The sequence below is a fragment of the Heterodontus francisci genome, chromosome 14 (genome assembly GCF_036365525.1).
Source record: "Heterodontus francisci isolate sHetFra1 chromosome 14, sHetFra1.hap1, whole genome shotgun sequence".
In the NCBI taxonomy this organism is placed as follows: Eukaryota; Metazoa; Chordata; class Chondrichthyes; order Heterodontiformes; family Heterodontidae; genus Heterodontus; species Heterodontus francisci.
Genome location: NC_090384.1, coordinates 100,295,188 through 100,316,020, shown reverse-complemented (window position 1 = coordinate 100,316,020; position 20,833 = coordinate 100,295,188). Strand labels below are relative to the sequence as shown.

General features: G+C 43.6%; 1 protein-coding gene across 10 annotated transcripts in view; it reads right to left on the bottom strand.

Moving 5' to 3' along the window:
* The window catches only part of mpped2a (metallophosphoesterase domain containing 2a), a 200,359-nt gene extending 193,801 nt beyond the window's left edge, over positions 1 to 6,558 (bottom strand). For 2 of the 10 annotated variants that reach the window (XR_010976372.1, XM_068046619.1), the window contains exons 1-2: positions 6,083 to 6,557; positions 3,952 to 4,246 (exon numbers count right to left, since the gene is read on the bottom strand). Coding sequence is in view for 8 of the 10 variants with exons in the window: in XM_068046619.1 (XP_067902720.1) it covers positions 3,952 to 4,103 (152 nt within the window). In the remaining 2 variants the exon portion in view is untranslated. Of the gene's footprint in view, positions 1 to 3,951; positions 4,247 to 4,767; positions 4,983 to 5,034; positions 5,057 to 5,380; positions 6,002 to 6,082 lie in introns of those variants that run through there. The other 8 variants (XR_010976371.1, XM_068046613.1, XM_068046621.1 and 5 more) reach the window with 7 other exon arrangements.
* Positions 6,559 to 20,833: the final 14,275 nt, after the last annotated feature.

Below are 20,833 nucleotides of genomic sequence, written 5' to 3'. Positions count from 1 at the left end.
CAAGGGATGATCCCACCACGTGACCAATAAGGGAAATCTGCTCTCTAATCTATCACCAGTAACCTGTCTCTCGATGCAGAAATCAACAAGCGCATGGGAAAGGCTTCCACTGCTATGCCAGACTGGCCAAGAGAGTGTGGGAAAATGGCGCACTGACACGGAACACAAAAGTCTGAGTGTATCAAGCCTGTGTCCTCAGTACCTTGCTTTACGCAGCGAGGCCTGGACAACGTATGTCAGCCAAGAGCAACATTTCAATTCATTCCATCTTCACTGCCTCCAGAGAATCCTTGGCATCAGGGGGCAGGACCGTATCTCTAACACAGAAGTCCTCGAGGTGGCCAACATCCCCAGCATATACACACTACTGAGTCAGCGGCACTTGAGATGGCTTGGCCATGTGAGCCGCATGGAAGATGGCAGGATCCCCAAGGACACATTGTACAGCGAGCTCGCCACTGGTATCAGACCCACCGGCCGTCCAAGTCTCCGCTTTAAAGACGTCTGCAAACGTGACATGAAGTTCTGTGACATTGATCACAAGTCGTGGGAGTCAGTTGCCGGTGATCGCCAGAGCTGGCGGGAACCCATAAAGGCGGGGCTAAAGAGTGGCGAGTCGAAGAGACTTAGCAGTTGGCAGGAAAAAAGACAGAAGCGCAAGGAGAGAGCCAACTGTGCAACAGCCCCGACAAACAATTTTATCTGCAGCACCTGTGGAAGAGTCTGTCACTCTAGAATTGGCCTTTTTCGTCACTCCAGGCGCTGCTTCACAAACCACTGACCACCTCCAGGCGCTTACCCATTGTGTCCCGAGACAAGGAGGCCAAAGAAGAAAGAAGAAGTACTTATAAATCACTTGTGGTGGAGCGTAAGCAGTAGCAAATTAAAGGATCCCAAACTCAAATCTCCCTCGAGTGTCATTTCACTGGTTAATACGGACTAGTTAAAATTCCACTGCATACTACTTTGATGGCATTTTAGAATAGAACACAAAAGAATTTGATGCAGATGCACTGATCAGTGCGCAAGAGGAAATTAAATCTCTAAACTGACGTGTACATTTTTAATAGCTGGGGTGGATGGTTTAAACTTGCCACTGTTTAAATCGGAAATAATAGTATTTTTGTTCACAAGTGTGACTTTAAAGAGCGAGTGTACCCTTTCGCTACAGTTGCCAGTTTTTGAATCAAATTCTTCCTTTAACACGTCCTTTTTTCACACCAGTCAAAAGGACTCCTTCTCGGAAGGATGTTCTTCCAAATCGTACCATTGAGTCATGAAGCTAAACATTTCATCCAACTTTGTGGCCTAAATATCAAGAGTCCTGTTTATTTCCAGATGAGCTGGCTAAAATCCTTCCCCACAGTCATCTCCAGAAGAAAACTCAACCTAGGTGGTTTCCATTTGCCATTGCTTTTTTGTCTCTCACTCTTTTACTACCAATTTCTCCTCTCATCAAAACATTGATTCCTCAACGGGTACAATTGCCTCCACCAGTCCCCCGATTCCCTTTACAGCATTTCCTCATTTGTAGGTTAGAGGAGTGAGTGTTGACAGCTATTCAACTGTTGGATGCGTCACATCTGAGCCTATCCTTGCCGTCATTTGCGAATATGCACCAGCATATCCATCGGAAAGGATCACTGATAGGCTGACCAAATGCGTGCAAGACTATATGGACAATTAAGGCATTCTCCACACTCAACTGAAAAATCATTTTAAAATCAAAAACACTTTAAAACAGTACTTCAACAGGTAATGAAAGTAGAGCTGCTTAATGTATAAAGTACAACGATAATGTCACTCATTACAATGGATAACAAGTTGCTTGGATTGAGTTACCAGGTTGACATTTAACTGAGGTTAAAATGACTGCATAAACTGTGGGAGCAAAGTTCAAGCAGCTCATAACCATTGTCTGAACACTTAAAGATTGCACTACGGCCCTGAAATCACTCAAGAACCATGTATATTATTTGTTAAAATATATAATGAAGTTCAGTGATTTTTTTTAAACATTCAGTGAGGGTCTGTTTTGCAATCAACATTAACTCTTGTGACAGGCCATCAGTAGTCAGTGTTTTATCACATCAGTGATTAAGGAGGACACCCAGAATAGTGTATTATTGCCTCATAGCGTTAAAAAGAGACTGGGAATGAGTTTTTCTCCACTTGGATTTATTTGTACACAATCTACTTTATATAGTGGCATTCTGGAGCTGCCCATATTAAATTCTCAAGTTTACTGCACTTGTGAGCAAAACATTCACAGCCTACTTTTTGACAGTGGTGACATTCCTCTTAACCCCACCCCCAAGCCCACTACAATGACTGTAATGTTAACAAAATCACTTGCTCAGAAATTGTGCATCTCAAAAGAGTCACATTCCCATGAGTTCATTAGAAGATCAATGATTGCAGAAAAGCACCCATTTCTTTTTTGGTTGAAAGAATTGCAGCCACTACAGACTGTCACGTCTGGGGCAACAGTGCAAGTCATAGTTCCACCACCGTGTACCCAGCATTTAAAAACTGGATTCCCTGCGTATCTTACATTTGAACACTGCTTCCTTTGTGCATCATGCATTTTAAAAAACTGCTCCCCATCGTGTAGCCTTGCTTCAAAAAAAAAAGCTCCCATTGTGTATCAGGTATTTAAAAAAAGTATTCCCTGTTGTGCATCCTGCGTTTAAATATTGTATGTATTGTGCAACCTGTGTTTGCACATTGTTCCTATTGTTGGTCCTGTGTTTGAGATTTGCTCTCCATTGTGGTATCATTATATTTTAGTTTGATCCCAATGCACACTCAATCTTAAAAAATCAACAAAATTACTTCCAAAATGCGCTTTTCCTTTTCATTTCTGATTTTAACCATATTACTTTTAGCTCAAGCATGCAGTTTAGTTTACCCATTCTTAGAACTAAACAACAGCGACTATTTCTCAATCAGGTGAAGCCAGATATTGATCTATAATAGCTGTGAAATAAGTGCTCGTTTTTGATTTCAAACTGATCTGCAGATTATTCAAGAGCCACACGCAGTGAATTTCGAAATTATTTTGACAAATCCTCATAAGAGCAGAAAGAAAATGAATTCTTCAAAACTGTCTGCCTCTCATGCATGCAGCTTCCTAACAGCAAAGTACATTAGAAAGTCAGGCTCCCCTGCAGTTGGCAGGTATGAGCTCACACATAACACAGTTCAATAACCCCCCAGCTACACCGTCTGAGATCTGGAGGCCCTTTTATAATAGCAGCAGTCAAATAAATATGAAGAAATCAGACACTGCCTTTGATGGTGTGTCCCTGAAAACTTTCCGATCAAAGTTTAATAGACGTTACACAGAAATGCAGGAACAGCCTTGGATATATAGTATGTGCTGCCTGAAATTTTGTGACAGTTTAAAACTATCACTTACATACCCTGGGCCAGCAAAAAATGAAACACCATCTCATTAAAAATAATAAAGGATCTTGATAATGCAGTAATGGAAACCACCTTCTGTTTTATTCCAGTCAGCTAAAATTAAGAACTGGGTTAAGATGTACTTAAGCTCTTCAGGGCTAGGTATTCCCCTATTCCCTTAGCTTTTTGACATGTAATTGACAAATAGGTTACTAACCTGCTGTAACAATTTACTTGTCAATTGCAAGTCAAATTTATAGATTGCTATGAATCACAAGAAGCTTTTGGATGCTGAACCCTGTCCGCATGTATTCCTGTTAAATCACTTCAAGGAGAGGGAGCAGTTGGAGGAATGCAAATTTTGCGAGGGGTTGGGAGATTCGAAAGGGGTTTTTTTTTTGGTTAAAAAGAGACAATAACAAACTCTTGCACCAAGAAGGGGTGGGTGAGTGTAGCTTTTAAATTCAAATGCAGACCAAAAGGGACACCCGAAAGGAGAATTAATAGGAGACTGCACAACCAGATGAAGTGAAAGGTACTTACATATGCACGTGAGGTGGCTGGAAGCGACTCTGGTTAATGTTGTAATGAGTGAAGGCTTGAGTCGGGTTGGAGCTGTACTCATCCACCGTGATGGTGATTTTCCCCTGTGAAGGAATTCCATGAGCCATCATCCCGTGCTGGACAAAATCCATCTACAACTTTTCTTCCGTAAATGCTAGGCAGCACATGGTGAGAAATTTGTTCTTGTGGGGATCCAGCCTTCCAACCGGGAAAATAGTTGCCAAATTAAATCATAAATAAAGACAGCAAAAATAAAAAAAGAAACTGCGCAGCCCTAGAAAGGAGGGAAAAATACACAATTTGAGAAACTGGGTGAATTACAGAGGGATTAAATCAAATTGTAAGAAGTTAAAGGGGAAAAAAATCGTCCGTCTCTGTCGATTAGCCGAAGATTTATACTTTCCAATAATCCAAAAAAATATATATGGAATCCGCCCACCAAAAAATTGTCTCAAAATGCAGGGAAATAAATGTGCTCACAGTAAATTAAACACACATACTCTTTTCTAAATGCAAAAACTCCAGACTCTAAATCCTCCCAGTGATTCTATCGCCGAGAGACATCAATTGAGGACAGCACGACCCCGTTTTGCTTGTATCAAAATCTGTAAGACTCGCATCAGAAAACAGGCTGAAGTTCCCGAACTTGGGACTAAAGGGATAATCCTGAGCCGTGAAACCTGTTCATCCCCACAATCTATTTTTTTTTAAAAAGCCAAGTTTACATAAATAAATCTCTCAACGCAAATATTATTTTAAAACATCCATCACAGGGCTTGTGTTGATCGAGCTCACTTGCTTACAGGGGTTGAACTGCAAGAGGCGAGGAGTTGAGATGATGCCTTTACCCGGCTGTGCTCTCCTGACTTGACATCCACACGGTAGCAATAGGCATTAGATTTCTCACTTTTCACTACTCCACAACATCCTCTCCACCAAACGTCATTCATTCCTTCAGCTAATCCCACCGCCCTCACTCATTCAGATTTTTCCCCTCAATTTTTTTTTTAGAAATACCTAATTCAAAACAGTACAAGATGCAAAGAGCAGTTAACCACCCACCGTCCTGTAAGGTCATTGTTTAACCTGTATTAAAAGAGGCTGCACTGTTCCCCCCCCCCCCCCCCTGCCTCTGTGTGTATGCTTTATTGGTAATTGCAAAATACGGAATAAATGACATGCAGGGTTCCTGTAAACTCGCTCTCTCGATCTTTGGCCAATTTTATAAAACACACAAAAAAAAATCCCTCCCTTTCTCTTAATATTTGACAAATCTAGGCCTCGGCTGTTTACAAATATTCGTTGCACCCAGACCTTCTGAAATTGTTGCAAGATTGTTATTTTTAATATATACAGATTGACACAACGATCAATAGTTCAAAATGAGCCTTTTTTGCTCCCTAATTACCTGCATCAACAGCGAACTCGGTTGCAATTTTACTAAAATTAAATAAAAACGAGAGATGATTGTCGGGGGGGGGGGGGGGGGAGAGGGAGGGGGTGGTGAGAGATGGGGATAAGACGGAGGGGGTGGAAGAGACGAGGTCAGTGCATTGCACTTTGCGTGAGCTTCTGATCTTCTTGCCTTTTGTGCGCTGGGTTACCGGAGAGAGAGAGAGAGAGAGAAACAAACACAGGAGCTCGGCCTTCCCCGCAGTTGCTTAAAAAGATCGCAACCGTGGACAGACTTGTGTGTGTTGGTGTGTTAAAAACAATTAACCAGGCACAAGCCAAATCATTTATCCCCGCTCCCCCAATACACACACACAGGTTAAATAGGAAGAGCTACTATCTGACACTAACACCAGAACGTTGCAATTTCTCAGAAGTATTAAATCCGATACATTTGGCGACATACAAGGTTCAGTTCAAGCCTGTTCATTCTGTTTCTCTCCCGCGCTGTAATGACAAGGCACCTCTAACCCAGCAGCGCCGACCCGGGCTTTTGTGGCTGCTTTTATTCCCCTCTCTTCCCTTTCTCTCCCTCCCTCCCTTCTTTCTCTCCTTCCTTCCCCCCTCCCTCCTTCCTTCCTTTCTCTCCCCCCACCCCCCGCCCCCTTCTCTGTTTCCCTAAGGTTTCTGTGTTTTTTCTCCCATATATATAGATTACCTCGGTTTGTTTTTGTGTGTGTGTGTGTGATGGTTGACTCGGGAATCCAAGACTGTCCTTTTCGGGTTCTTCACAGGAGTCGGTCCATCAGTGGGGGAGAGAATAAAGGGTGGTTTTGGAGGGGGGGGGGGGGGGATTGGGGAAGGGAGATAGGGTAGGAGGATGAAAGGGGGAAGAGAGAGAGAGGCAGAGAGAAAGAGGGATTGCCCGGGATGTCTGCCTGGAGAGCAAAAGGTGGGCAGGGAGGAAGGGAAGGAAGGGCAGTGGGTTGAAAGGTGAACTCTCTCTTTTCCGCCCTCTTCCCTCCCCGGGGCTCGAACCTCCGACCCGCCGGCACCCGGGAGCTGATGGCAGCGAAGCCTCGCTTTCGACCTTCGCTCGGGTCAGCGCTCCCGCAGGAGGAGCAAAGGGAGAGAGGGAGGGAGGGAAAGAGAGGGGGAGGGAGGGAGAAAGTGAGAGGGAGGGAGGGTGAGTGTGAAGGGAGGGTGAGTGTGAAGGGGAGGGAGGGAGAGAGTGAAAGGGAGAGGGAGGGAGAAAGGGAGTGAGAGAGTGAAAGGAAGAGGGAGGGAGGGAGAGAGAGGGAGGGAGCAGTGGAACCAAAAAAGAGGGGTGGCAGAAGAAAAGCCAAAGGGGTGATGGAGAAAGGCTTTAGGTCATTGACAGGCACAGAGAAAGCCAGAAAGAGAAGTAAAAGGACAGGGAAGAGAAGACAGTAGTGACACACTCTACCCACCCTGCAGATTTCTCTGTTATATATTTGATATATATAAAGATCTCATTTCATACAATAACTTCCCTCTCAAAAACAACTTTAGAAGTCATTTTTTTAATCAAAAAAAAACTTTTCATGTGTTTTTTCTGTGTTCTTGCTTAAAGCCAACTTATTTTTGGCTGGGGAGTCTCCGTTTAATTTGACTCCTTGGGACGGCTTCTCCCCTTTTCCTGTAGATCAAATAAACAGGGATTTGGAGCAGTTGGAGATAAGAACAGAGAGAGAGAGACAGAATACTACTCAGAGTGGTGGATAAAGAGGGAACAAACTGGTTCACAGTTAATTTGTGACTCGGTAACTCGCCTGAGACTTGGCTCCATTTAGTGTCACTCGTGGACGGAGTGTCTGCAGCATCTGCTGGGCTCTGTATGTGTGTGTGTGTCCGGAGCCCTCAGCTGTTAACCCTTTGGAAGCCAGGTGGATTGGGAACTGAGCTGAATCTCGACAAATCAGTTGATGCTCATAGACATGGCTGTGGGAGGGGCTTGAGTGAGAAGATATTCGAGGATAGAGGAGCAGGGGAGAAGGTGGGGATAGAGGGGTGGAAAGGGGGAGAGAGTGGCTAAGGTGGGGTGAGGATAGAGGGGTGGAAGGAGGGAGAGAGTGGCTAAGGTGGGGTGAGGATAGAGGGGTGGAAGGAGGGAGAGAGTGGCTAAGGTGGGATGAGGATAGAGGGGTGGAAGGAGGGAGAGAGTGGCTAAGGTGGGGTGAGGATAGAGGGATGGAAGGAGGGAGAGAGTGGCTAAGGTGGGGTGAGGATAGAGGGGTGGGGGACAGTGGAAAGGGTGCGGATGAAGGGGACTGGGTTGTGGACAGGGTGGGAAGAGGGGTAGGGGTGGGGAGGAGATGTGGGCATAGAGAGGATTAGGCTGAGATAGAGGAGGGAGAGAGGATTGAGGGGAGGGTGGAGATAGAGGGGAGTGGGCTGAAAGAGGAGGGAGAGGGGTTGAAGGAAGGGTGGGGATAGAGGGGAGTGGGCTGGGATAGAGGAAGGAGTGAGGGGAGGGGGGTTGAGGGGAATGGGCTGAGATAGAAGAGGGAGAGGGTTGAGGGAAGGGTGGGGATAGAGGGGAGTGGGCTGAGATAGAGGGAGAAGTTTGAGGGGAGGGGGGAGTGAGGGGAGTGGGCTGAGATAGAGGAGGGAGAGAGAGTTGAGGGGAGTGAGCTGAGATAGAGGAGGGAGAGAGGGTTGAAGGGAGGGTGGAGATAGAGGGGAGGGAGTTCACAATTGCATTAATTGGTACGCATCACATATCTCAAATTGTAAATAATTTTATATGAAAACGGTCTAAGGGAGAGAGGGGGTGATTAGAGTCAGCAAATTGAAAAGAAAACATTGCCTGCACACAGGACAAATCCATCATCTTTACAAATTGCTACAAAATAAAGTTTTGAAGATCATACAGAGAGTCGCTCTGTACACACTCTGGGTACTGGAATAGAATCCACATTTATTTGTTTCTGAATTGTGCATGTTTATGTGAATCTTCCATCAATCATAAAGCTGTCTTTATGCTGCCACTTGCTTAGTTCAGAGTACAAGAGGTCGGAGTCTGTGAACTGGCTCCCAGCACTTGCACCGTTAACGACAACAGAGATTGTTGGAACCACTCAGCAGGTCAGGCAGTGACTGAGGAGAGTGGAACCTCGGGTTAACAGTGTTGCAGTTCTGCACATTTATATCCCAACTCTCTTTCCCCAGCTGTATAATTATTGACCAAAGAAAAACTGGATCCACTAGAATGGGGGCTAGATTTTGTAACGTGATTGCTACATGAAAGCTTCACCCTGCACATCCCTACCACACTAAACTAAACATAGTAATCCAAAAATTGGCTGACTGGAGCAGGGCCATTGTTTCACAGCAATGGAATCAGTTACATTCTGATTTTATTATGTGGGATTTCAGGATTTTTACCAGGGCTCTGGGAAATTACATTCCACAATCCGATGAAATCCAATATTTCAATGACTTGCTTTGGCTCTGCAACAATTTTAAAGTGAGATCTTGTATTTATACAGCAACTTTCAGGACATCCCAAACAGCTTCATAGCAAATAAATTACTTCATGAAGTGGAGTCACTGTTGTAATGTAGGAAACACGGGAGCCAATTTCTGCACAGCAAGATCCCACAAACAGCAATGACCAGATATTCTGTTTTCGTTGTTGGTTGATGGATAAATATTGGTCAGGACACTGGGGAGAACTCCCATGGTTTTCTTCAAAATGGTGCTGGAGGATCTCTTGCATCCACCTGATTGGACAGGTGGGAATCTCAGTTTAATGTCTCATCTAAATGACAGTACCTCCAGCATTCCCTTAGTACTGAATTGGGAACGTCAGCCAGATTTTTGTACTCAAGTTTCCGGAGCAGGACTTGAACCCAGCACCATCTAAGTGAGTAGGTGAAAGTACTACCCCATTGAGCCACTGCCTCAGCTCAATCCCTGCCCGATATGAGACTGAAAAGGCCATCCGACAGCTAAAAAAAACAATAAGGCCATCAACGTAGACGGAATTCCCACTGAAATTCTAAAATCCGGCAGAGAGGCACTCTTGACACAAATACACGGACTCATTTCCCTCACTTGAAAGGAGGAGAGCATGTCAGGTGATCCCTGAGATGCCTTAGTTGTGACTATCTTCCAAAAAGGCGACAAGACCAACTGTGGTAACTACAGAGGGGTATCCCTGCTGTCCGCCACAAGGAAGGTCATCGCAAGAATCCTTCTCAACTGCCTCCTCCCCGTAGCTGAAGAGCTCCCACTGGAATCACAATGTGGATTCCAGTCCATCAAGAGACACAGTGGACATGATCTTCACAGCAAGACAACACCAAGAAAAATGTAGGGAGCAGCAGCAACCTTTATACATGTCCTTCTCTGACCTCACAAAGGCCTTCGACTCTATCAACCGGGAGGGATTATGGAAGATCTGCCTCAAATTTGGCTGCCCGGAGAAATTTGACACCATCCTCTGCCTGCTGCATGGGGACATGCAAGCTGTAATCCTTGCCAATGGACCTGCCACTGACCCAATCCGAGTGCAAACTGGCGTCAAGCAAGGATATGTCATCGCAAAATGCTCTTTTCCATCTTCCTCGCCTCAACACGCCACCTCATCTCCATGAAGCTCCCTGCCAGAGTAAATCTACTCTGCAGGACAAGCAGGAAACTATTTAACCTACATCGCCTCCAGTCCAGAATCAAGGCCACTCCAACCTCTGTCATTGAGCTGCAGTATGCTGATGATGCTTACGTATGTGCACACTCAGAGGCCGAGCTTCAAACCCTCGTCGATACATTCACGGAGGAGTATGAAAGAATGGGCCTTCGGCTAAACATCCAGAAGACAAAGGTCTCTAACAGCCTGCTCCCACAGCCCAACACTACCGCCAAAACATCAAGATCCATGGCGAACTACTGGACAATGTGAATCACTTCTCATACCTTGGGAGTCCCCTCTCAGCAAGGGCAGACATCGAAGATGAAACTCAGCATTACCTCCAGTGTGCCAGTGCAGCCTTCGGTCATCTGAGGAAAAGAGGGTTTGATGACTAACACCTCAAATCTGGCACCGAGCTCATGGTCTATAGGGCTGCAGTGTTATCTGCCCTCCTGTATGTGGCAGAAACATGGACACTGTACAGCAGACAGCTCAAAGCCCTGGAGAGATATCACCAGCGGTGTCTTTGTAAGATCCTGCAAATTCAGTGGCAGGACAGGCACTCCAATATCAGTGTCCTCTCTCAGGCCAACACCCCCACTATCGAGACACTGGTTATGGCTAGTCAGTTACGCTGGGTGGGCCACATTGTCCGCATGCCTGACACAAGACTCCCAAAACAGGCTTTCTGTTCCGAGCTCTGTCACGGCAAGAGGCTACCAGGAGAGCAGAGGAAACTCTACAAGGATGTCCTTAAAGCCTCACTGAAAATATGTGACATCTCCACTGATTCGTGGGAACCTCTTGCCTGAGATCACCCGAAACGGAGAAGACGCATCCGCGAAGGTGCCAACCAGTTCAAACAATGTCGATATACCCAGGCAGTGATCAAGTGTGAACAGCGGAAGGAGCGTTCGGAGTATCGAGCATCCTATCCACATGCCTCACCAAACACCACCTGCCCCCTCTGTGGCAGAGTGTGCGGATCCAGAATTGGACTATTCTGTCACCTAAGGACTCACAACCCTGGAGTTGAAGAAAGTCATCCTCATTCCCGAGGGACTGCCTAAGAGAGATTGTAGTCCAGTGATGTCTGGAATTCTGTCTTCTTGGGCTGTGCACAACAGAGTTTAAGTTTAAATCCATATTACGCTTAATCTTTATCTATCTCAAGTTGCTGACACTAACAGATTTTGGTGCTCTGAGTTAGGATTTATCCACCAAGAGGCCATAATGCCAAGAACAGGCCTTTCTAAAACTCTAGGCCCACAAATTCAAACAGCAGCAAATTAGAAATGTAAGTACGATGAGATTGAGTTGCCTGGGTTTGAGGCCAGAATCAAAGGGACTCAGGCTGCAGTAAACTTGCAGCTAATGACCTGAGGTAGCTTGGAAGTGCAGTTGGCAGAACCTTGCTATTATTATGCATTGTTCTGAGTCTAACGGAAATGTATTCACAGCATCAAGATGGCTTCGATGTACCCAGAGGGATCTACTGGGCATCTCGCATATTGACATTAGCAGAGCAAAACAAAATTTGACATCAAGCCACATAAGGAGATACTAGAACAGGTGACTAAAGGAAGTAGGTTTTAAGGAGCGTCTTAAAGGAGGAGAGGCAAAGCACTTCAGGGAATGAATTCCAGAGTGATTAAAATTAAGGGTGTATGTCAGGAAAACCCTATATGCCAAATGGGACATATTAATTTCATCAGTTGGAAACTTACCTTTGACTTTTAATTGAAAAAAGACCAACAGTAACTTTTAAAAAACTAGCAGCCAAGATGGCCACTGCAATTTACATTTGAAATACTGGGAGATTGAACTGGAGACAAAAAGTTTAAGAAGAGGCCCTGCCAGAACAATGCTTTAGCTAACTGAGTAGATTAGCCAGATCACCCTCATTAGCGGGACATTCCAAACCATCTGGAGGCATTCATAAATGGAGACGTCCCTCCTGGGGGTAAACACTGCCAACCCCATCTATGAGAAGTTTTGGGTTTTATACTTTGGACCTCATTAACAACAAAGGGGAGTGAGAGAACCATGTGACCATCTGCTAATCTCTGAAGAAACTTGAAGTTTTGTTACACAAACAAGCAGATGGGCAGTAACCCAGTGGACAGTAACTGAGAAGGCTGCTGTTCCTGTGTCTTTCTCTCTTCTCTCTCCCCAGAAAACATCAAGTGAAAACCGTCCACGGCTGGGGAACCCTCCAAGCCTACAAACCACTACAGCCATCAACCAGGGGATGAGAGCCAACTACAAATTCTGCCTTCAGGAAAACCCTGAGCAAAGCAAGCCAGCCAAAATACACTCTGACCAGCAAGCACTTCAAGAATACAGCTTCAGCTGGGGACTACTGGATTTACAGACTGTATTTAAGTTCTATTTATTCTGGACTTTAATCCAACCACAAAATCTGTTTCCCTCTGTAATCTATTTGTGTGTGTGTGATTCTCATGTTAATGTGTGCATGGATGTGTAGTGTGTTTTTAGTATTTTTACATTCGGTTGGAGTGTTATGTATAAAAAAGTTACCTCTTTCTTGTTTAAACTCAAGAAAACCTGTCCGATTGGTTCTTTCGTAATCACAGTGAAGGATAAAGACAAAATGCTCACAGAGGTGGTAAGCACAACCACTGTTTAAAAGGAATAAACCCTGTTGCTGTCAAATAAGAGGAAGGAGCAAGAGGGGAGCCTGAGACCCCTTCCTCACCTGGCCATAACAGTGTACAAGAGGTCAGAATTAGAGGAGCGGAGAAATCTTGGACAGTTGTAGAGCTGGAGGAGGTTACAGAGATAGAGAGAGGTGAGGAATGGAGGGATTTAAAAGCAGGGATGAGAATTTAAAGCCAAGTCAGCGCCAAACTAGGAGCCAACATAGGCCAGCAAGTAACAGGGATGATGATGAACGGGACTTTGTGTGAGTTAGGATACAGGCAGCAGAGTTTTGGATGAGCTCAAATTTACAGATGGTGTAAGGTGGGAAGCCATCTGGGAGAGCATTGGAATAGTCGAGTGTAGAGGTAATGCTTTTAAACTGAACCTTCACACTGAGATGGAATTATTCTGCAGTTGATTCACATCAAAGTGGTGTGAGGCACTCACATAGCTTCAGTGCACAATATAAAAGAGGCATTGGACCTGAGTTATACTGCTAAATGTTGCATCAATGCACAGTAAATGGAGCTAGGTATTGAATGATGATCAGCTATGATCTAGTTGAATGGTAGAGCAGTTTTGAGGGGTCAAATGGCCTACTGCTGCTCCTATATTGCAAACTCACAATGAATCAATACAAGGGTGGCAGTCTAATTTCACCATAAATTGGCAAATTTTGTCTTGCAAGTTTTCTTGTATCAATGGCAATATCACCAATGCAGCATTTGAAAAAATTGTCCGGGATATGTTGGGATTTATTCTTAGTTGGTACATTGACAGACCAACAGAGATTACAAGAATATACCGCTGAAAGGCTGAGGAATACCTCTGGGGCAAAGGAAAGAAGGTCCGTGAGAATTAATAGGATAAGCAGAAAACAGAAGGGGAAACTTATATAAGGGCATAGAACAGTGGTAAGGATGCAAGTCATAGAAGGAAAACTGGACAATAATGAGGACAGAGAGGTGGCCTGAGCAAAAGCTTGCTGATGGTATCAAGGGCCATAACAAAGATTTTTGTGTTTGTTAAGAAAAAATGGTAAGAACAGGGAAGAAAAGCTAAATTAAAATTACTCTTCTGTTTGGAAATGAATCCCAAAGAAGACTAAAGATTAGTCAAGGGAAGAAATTTACAGCTTAATTTGAACGCAGAGATTGTAATGGATTAAATGATGGCTTGGTTCCAGCCATGTCTCCAGGCCCAGAGTGTTTCTGCCCTGCACATGGAAAAGAAGGCAATAGAATTGGAAATGAACTGAACTTGTGGGAAACTCAACAATCATTCAAGATGATACCTAGGATGGAGAGAAGTGGATTGAATTTCCTGGTGTTAGGACTGTCAATGTTTACAGTACAGAAAGAGGCCATATGGCTCGTCACATTTGTGCTAGCTCTTTGCTAGAGTAATTGAAAATTACTTGCTTGCTCCCTCCTCGTAGTCCTGTATTTTCCTCTGCTTCAAATACTTATCAAAATTTCTCTCGAAAGATGCAACGGTCTCTGCTTCAACTATTCCCTGTGACAAAGCATTTCATACATCAACCATTCTCTGTATAAAGAAAGGTTTCCCAGCCTCTCTTCTCACTGCCGTATTGATATCATTGGCCCTTCGTCACTGATTTCCCAAGCAAGAAAATAGTTGTTCCCTAATCACCCAATCAAAAACCTTTGTAATTTCAGGAAGCGTTCAAACTGAGATGTTTAAAATAACTGAGGAAATTAACAGGTTAGATAGAGAACTGTTTGCTCTTGTAAGGGACATTATTTTAGCATTTAAACAAACAGTTAGAAGGCAAGTCCAGGAAAAATGTCTTCCTGCAAAGGCTTGTGAGAATGTGAAGCATGCTCCCTGAAAGACACAGATAAAGAATCAATTGGAGTGTTTAAAGGGGAGTTAGACACTCATGTTGGAAGTCATGGTAATAAGGGATGTGAGAATAGACTTAGTGGTTAAGTGCACGGAGAGAGCAGATACATAGTGGACTGTGGGATAAAAAAAAGACAAGATAGACTTGCTTTTCACAACCACCGGACATCTCAAAGCAAATTTACAGTCAATGAAGTACATTCATTGTTGTAATGTAGGAAATGCTGCGGCCAATTTGTGCACAGTAAGCTCCCACAAACAGCAATGTGATCATCACCAGATTATCTGTTTTTATGATGTTGATTGAGGGACAAATGTTGGCCATGACACCAGGATAATTTTCTTCTTTAAATAGCGCCGTGGGATCTTTTACGTCCACCTGAGAGGGAAGACGGAGCCTCGGTTTAACATCTTATCTGAAAGGTGGCACCTCCGACGGTGTAGCACTCCCTCAGTACTGTATTGGAGTGTCAGCCTTGATTCCTGCAGTGGAGCTATGAATCCGGAACGTTGCGACTCAGAGGCAAGAGTGCTGTCCACTGAGCCACGGCTGACACATTAGGATACATGGATATCTTAGAATACCAGGGAAAAGGGAACATTGAATGGGGAGGGTAAGGCCTGCCCTTCCTGCCTGAAGTTCAGTGATCTGTTTTGCTTAGCGAGCTGAAGTGCTTGCACCTACTTTATGCTCCAGATTTCATGCAAAAACATGAAAGAAAGAGACAGGGAAAAGAAAGAAAGTCAGTCAGTCAGTCTTCAGATATTCACAACCAATGTAATGCGGTCACTGTTGTAATGTAGGAAACACAGCAGCCAACTTGCACACAGCAAGATCCCACAAACAGCAATGATAAATAATCAGATGATCTGTTTCAGTGATGTTGATTGAGGCATAAATATTAGGCCAAACTCCGCTGGCCTTCTTTGAATACTGCCATGGGATCTTTTACATCCACCGAGAGGACAGATGGGCCCTCAGTTGGCTCTTTTCTTTTTTGTCCCCATTTGGAATAGGAGCAAAGAACATTCTGAAATTGTCATTGGATATTTTATCGCTCTATTGCTTACTGTATTTTAAGGCCTATTCGAAACCTTCCAGAATCTCTGCGCTCCTCTAATTCTGGCCACTTATGCATCCCTGATTTTAATCAGTCCACCATTTGTGGCCGTGCCTTCAGTTGCCGAGGCCCCATGTTCTGGAATATTCTCCCTACATCTCTCCTCCTCTCCAACTCACTTTCCTCCTTTAAAACACTCTTTAAAATTTACCTCTTTGACCAAGCTTTTGGTCATCAGACCTAATATCTCTTTTTGTGGCTTGGTGTCATACTTTGCTTTATAATGCTCCTGTAAAGTGCCTTGGGACGTTTTATTACGTCAAAGGCACCATATAAATATAAGCTGTTGTTGTTTTTCACTTATCTGAAAATTTTTAGTTCTATTTCTCAAAAACTATTTTTGGGCTTATTTTCTCTACTCCTTCAGGCAAATTTCTTCTTAAAATGCCTCCAACAGAGTTGAGGTGGCTCAAGGCACATCAGAGAGATCAGTCGGCCCCCGACCATAGCACTCCCACCTGGCAATGACTCAGCTTAAGTATCTCAGCTTGCACCAGATCAGCAGGGCGAGGCTTTGCCATCTGTAGCAAGGCCACCTTCAGCCAAAGTTTCATAGGAACAACAGTGTCTGTGGTTGGGGAGGTCACCATTGCACTCAATTGTAATGCCGACAAGCCAGGATTGAGCTATTGATATTACAATTGTATCAAACAGGGGGCTGTTGTACTGATCTGTACGGCCAGCATCTTCATCTCCTTTCCCACTGATTACAATGACACAGCTACCACATACCAGTGCATTTCCCCAAGTATGGAGCTGCTACGTGCCAAATGTAAACTCAATTGTTGGGTGTCAATAAGTGACTATGTTTGTGTTACAGTGGTTTGCACTGCAAAATCCTTGGAAGATGTAAGGAAGGTAAAGCTCTCAATTGTACTCTGCACTTTTGACTATGTGCAGAATGGCTAGGCAATGAACGGCATGGCTGAGTAGTAAAAGTGAAGCAGGTCGAGAGGCAGCATTTTATGGCATGGACTCTTGTCTCACCTCCTTGGCACATGGTACTGCTGGTTAGTCTCATGTCCGTGTGGGATCATCTCCTGCATCTGCTCCTATGTCATACAGGTACTATAGATAGCTATGAGCCTGGCTGTCACCTCCTGTTACATATGACACATACTGCATTCTGGCAAGGATGCCCCAGATTTTCAAGCAGAGCAACCCTCCTTGCGAGGATCACCAACCTTCCTGGATTGCCTCGGAGTTTTCAGGAACTAAAGGTTAATCTCCTGAACACTGCCATGAGAAACTAGGGAGAAGAATCCGTATTGGGAAAATAATGTTGTTTGTCTTGCAGTCAAGAGTCATCCAATCAGATAATGAAGAGCCTGTTCGTTTTCCGACCAACGCTGAAAGACAGTAAGGGCGGCACAGTGGCGCAGTGGTTAGCACCGCAGCCTCACAGCTCCAGCGACCCAGGTTCAATTCTGGGTACTGCCTGTGTGGAGTTTGCAAGTTCTCCCTGTGTCTGCGTGGGTTTCCTCCGGGTGCTCCGGTTTCCTCCCACATGCCAAAGACTTGCAGGTTGATAGGTAAATTGGCCATTATAAATTGACCCTAGTATAGGTAGGTGGTAGGGAAATATAGGGACAGGTGGGGATGTGGTAGGAATATGGAATTAGTGTAGGATTAGTATAAATGGGTGGTTGATGGTCGGCACAGACTCGGTGGGCCGAAGGGCCTGTTTCAGTGCTGTATCTCTAAACTAAACTAAAACTAAACAGTGAGTTGCGACAATGGGCATGTTGCGCAACCAATGGAGGGAGAAATTACACGAGTAATGCAGGGGCATAGGTTTACGCCCAAGGATTTAGGCATAGAAGGATGTAAAGTCACCGGATATATCAGCGTAACTGTATTTCTCTTTTGAAAAAAAAAATGTGGAAGAAGCATGCCTAGTTACTGACACTCATTCTAAAAGGCCATTTTTTGATATAAATAATTTTAACTGTCAACCAGAAATGGTTGTGTCGACCCGAGAGATTCAGATACTTTTTAAAGTTCCACTCCAATGCACCATCAATGTAATTAAATGAACATGCAGCCTAATTACATAAATCGCCGAATCCAGAAGATTCCCCACAAAAGCTGTATTCGTGCACGTTATCATCGCAAAGATCAGGAAGTTTCTATCACTTAGGTTTTGTACGTAACTAAATTACGACTGCGGGATTCTCAAGACTGTTCACTTCATTACCAGGTGGATGAGGTAGCGATCGATGCATTGAGTAGGAGAGACTTTGAAAGTATATGTCAAAATAAATAAACTGTGAGCCAATTCAGCAAGACAATTATAAAGGTGACTATGAAACCATATGGTTACATTTGGGCTTCCTGAATTTGTTGCATTTAGACTGTCAGATTAAATTAAGCAAAGTTTAATTTATTGACAAGTTGGACAGTTGAAATATGCAATGAGGTAACAATATTAACATACAGGTCCCTAGTTTTGATCACATTTATGAGGATATAATTATTGCTGAAAATAGAGACATGTTGTCGAACATGTACAAACATTGTGCCTGTTCCAGCTAAACAAAATGAGTGACAGCCATTCACTGGTTTATTCCTCAGGGCAATGCCTTGACCAGTCAGAGTTAAGCTGCCTGGTTTAAATATCAAACAAAGCTTGGCAGTTAACTGTCAGAACATGTACACTGGTGCATTCTCTATGGCAACGCCTCTACTAATCAGAGTTCACTTGCCATCCAATCCGCACTCTGTTCTCATACAGTATAAAGTCGTTGCTTTCCCTTACATTGGTATTCTTGCGGATTGTCCTAATGAGTGCAAGAAGAAAAGCTTCAACAACATGTCTCTATTTTCAGCAACACTCAAGTTCTGTACTTCCAAATGACTATTAGGATATGATTAACACAACCATAAATCTAAGCCAACAACAAAATGCTGCAGATTCTGAAAATCTAATTTTTATATTCTAACTTCTTCCTGAGTGTTTCTGGGCATTTTCTATTTTTATTTCACCAAATTAAGTCTCTATCCAGCCATGTTGAATATAGAAATCAGAATGCAGGATAATACCCTGAATTTGCACTTGCTTTATGCCAGTTTTTATCTTCCAGATTGCCAAATGAGCTGCACAGGAAATTTGGGGTGTAATTTCAAGTTGCCAAGATCAGCACAGAAACTGGCACCTGTACACAGTTTTGGTCTCCGTGCTGAGGAGAGATATACTTGCCTTAGAGGAAGTACGAAAAAGGTTCACTAGATTGATTTCTGAGATGCTAGGGTTGTCCTATTATGGGACATTGAGTAGAATGGGCCTCTATCCTCTGGACTTTAGAAGAATGAGAGGTGATCTCATTGAAATGCATCAAATTCTCAGAGTGTTTGACAGGATAGATGCTGAGAGGTTGTTTCCCCTGGCTGGAGAGTCTAGAACTAGGGGTCACATCTCAGGATACAGCATTGGCTATTTAGGACTGGATGAGGAGGAATTTCTTCACTCAGAGCTTTGCGAATCTTTGGAATTCTCTACCCCACAGAGCTGTGGATGCTCAGTCATTGAGTATATTCAAAACTGAGATCAATAGATTCTTGGGCACTAAGGGAATCAAAAGGATATGGGGATAGGGCGGGAAAGTGTTGATCTAGAAGATCAGCTAAGATCTTACTGAATGGCGGAGCAAGCTTGAAGAGCCAAATGGCCTACTCCGGCTCCTATTTCTTGTGTTCTTATGTAATTTCTGTGTGACTGTAATCCAGGAGAAATTCCGGGCCATTATATCATTACAGAGATTAGAGAGATCCAGAATAGATATACAGTACAACCAAATTCCCACATGGAAGGAAACCCCCTCCTCATTGTTCCATTTGGCTCAACTTCATGAAACTGGGAGCACACTTATTTTTTGAAGAAAAGAAAGAATAGATAGCCTGGGTGTGTGTGTGTGTGTTTTTAATGACAGACACAGATGAATGGAGACCGACCAACATTTAGAACTCGAGGCGGTGGATCTGCTCAGTTTCTGCAGGTGGAAGAATATTAAATGGGTAAATCGTCTGTTGCTACAAGGCCTCCATCTGCTGAACTGTTGCCACTTGGATCCCTGAGGCATCCAATTTGGAGAAAAAGACTTTATATGAAGCATTACGCGGATAGGTTTTGAATCGGGGTTGGTCAATAATTTCCTCAGGACAGCAATTATGATTAATATGTACCTTCTGAAGGTGTCATAATAAAGTGAAGTTTCAGTGCATCTTGTGTATTTGCTGAATTTAGAATCTGATTGCTAGTTTAGGTATAAATTTCTGTCAGCTTGCAGAAAATTAATGTAAACTTTTGGGTAATTTAGTTATGAGCTTATGGCTTTGGAAACTGCTTTTTGAGCTAAATGAGGGGTTAAGCTGAGAATAAGTTTTGGTTCTGAGTCCTACCCTTCTGGTCTCTATGTTATAGAAAGGATTTAGAGACACTGTAAAAAAAAGATTCACAATGATGTTACAAGAACTGAGTGGATATTGTCACGGAACCATATTTTTTTTCTCCTCGGATTAAAGACACTGTGTGCCTTTAAGACTCTGTTTGAAGACAGTGTGCGTTTAAGACTGAGCACAGGGTGCCAGCTGCACCTTTCCCTAGGCCACAGCAGGAGAGCGAGGTCACATGGTATAATGTTTCAATGTGACTGTTTGTAAAACTGGCAAAAAGCGGTCTGAATCAGACTCTCCAGTGAGGCATGCGACTGAAGAAAAGAGCTGTCTATTCTCTCTCAGCAGAAATTCTACAAGGAGCTACAGGCCATGTTAATTGTCTAAGGAAAAAAAAAAGCCTTTTTTTTTAAGAGACCTGAAGGTAGCAAAACATCTTTTCTTTACTTCTAAGCCAGGAAATATTTGCTTCAAGATTGAATTTCTCTTGACTGATTGTGTTTGCTGGAATTCGAAGTAAAGTTTCGACTGAGAGACTGTTGATTTTAAAATTTAAGTTGACCTATTGCTGTGCTCATCATTGAAAGAATTGTTTGTTGCCTGCCTCAACTAAAATGTTTTGAATGCCTATCAAACACAGATTATTTCGTCAAATCCGTGTGGAGACTTCGAGTGGCATTTGATTATTTTCACATTAGAATGCCTCATCCATCAGGAACGTAACCCACAAAGACTTATTTATTACGTATTCTTCAGAAACAGCTAATTT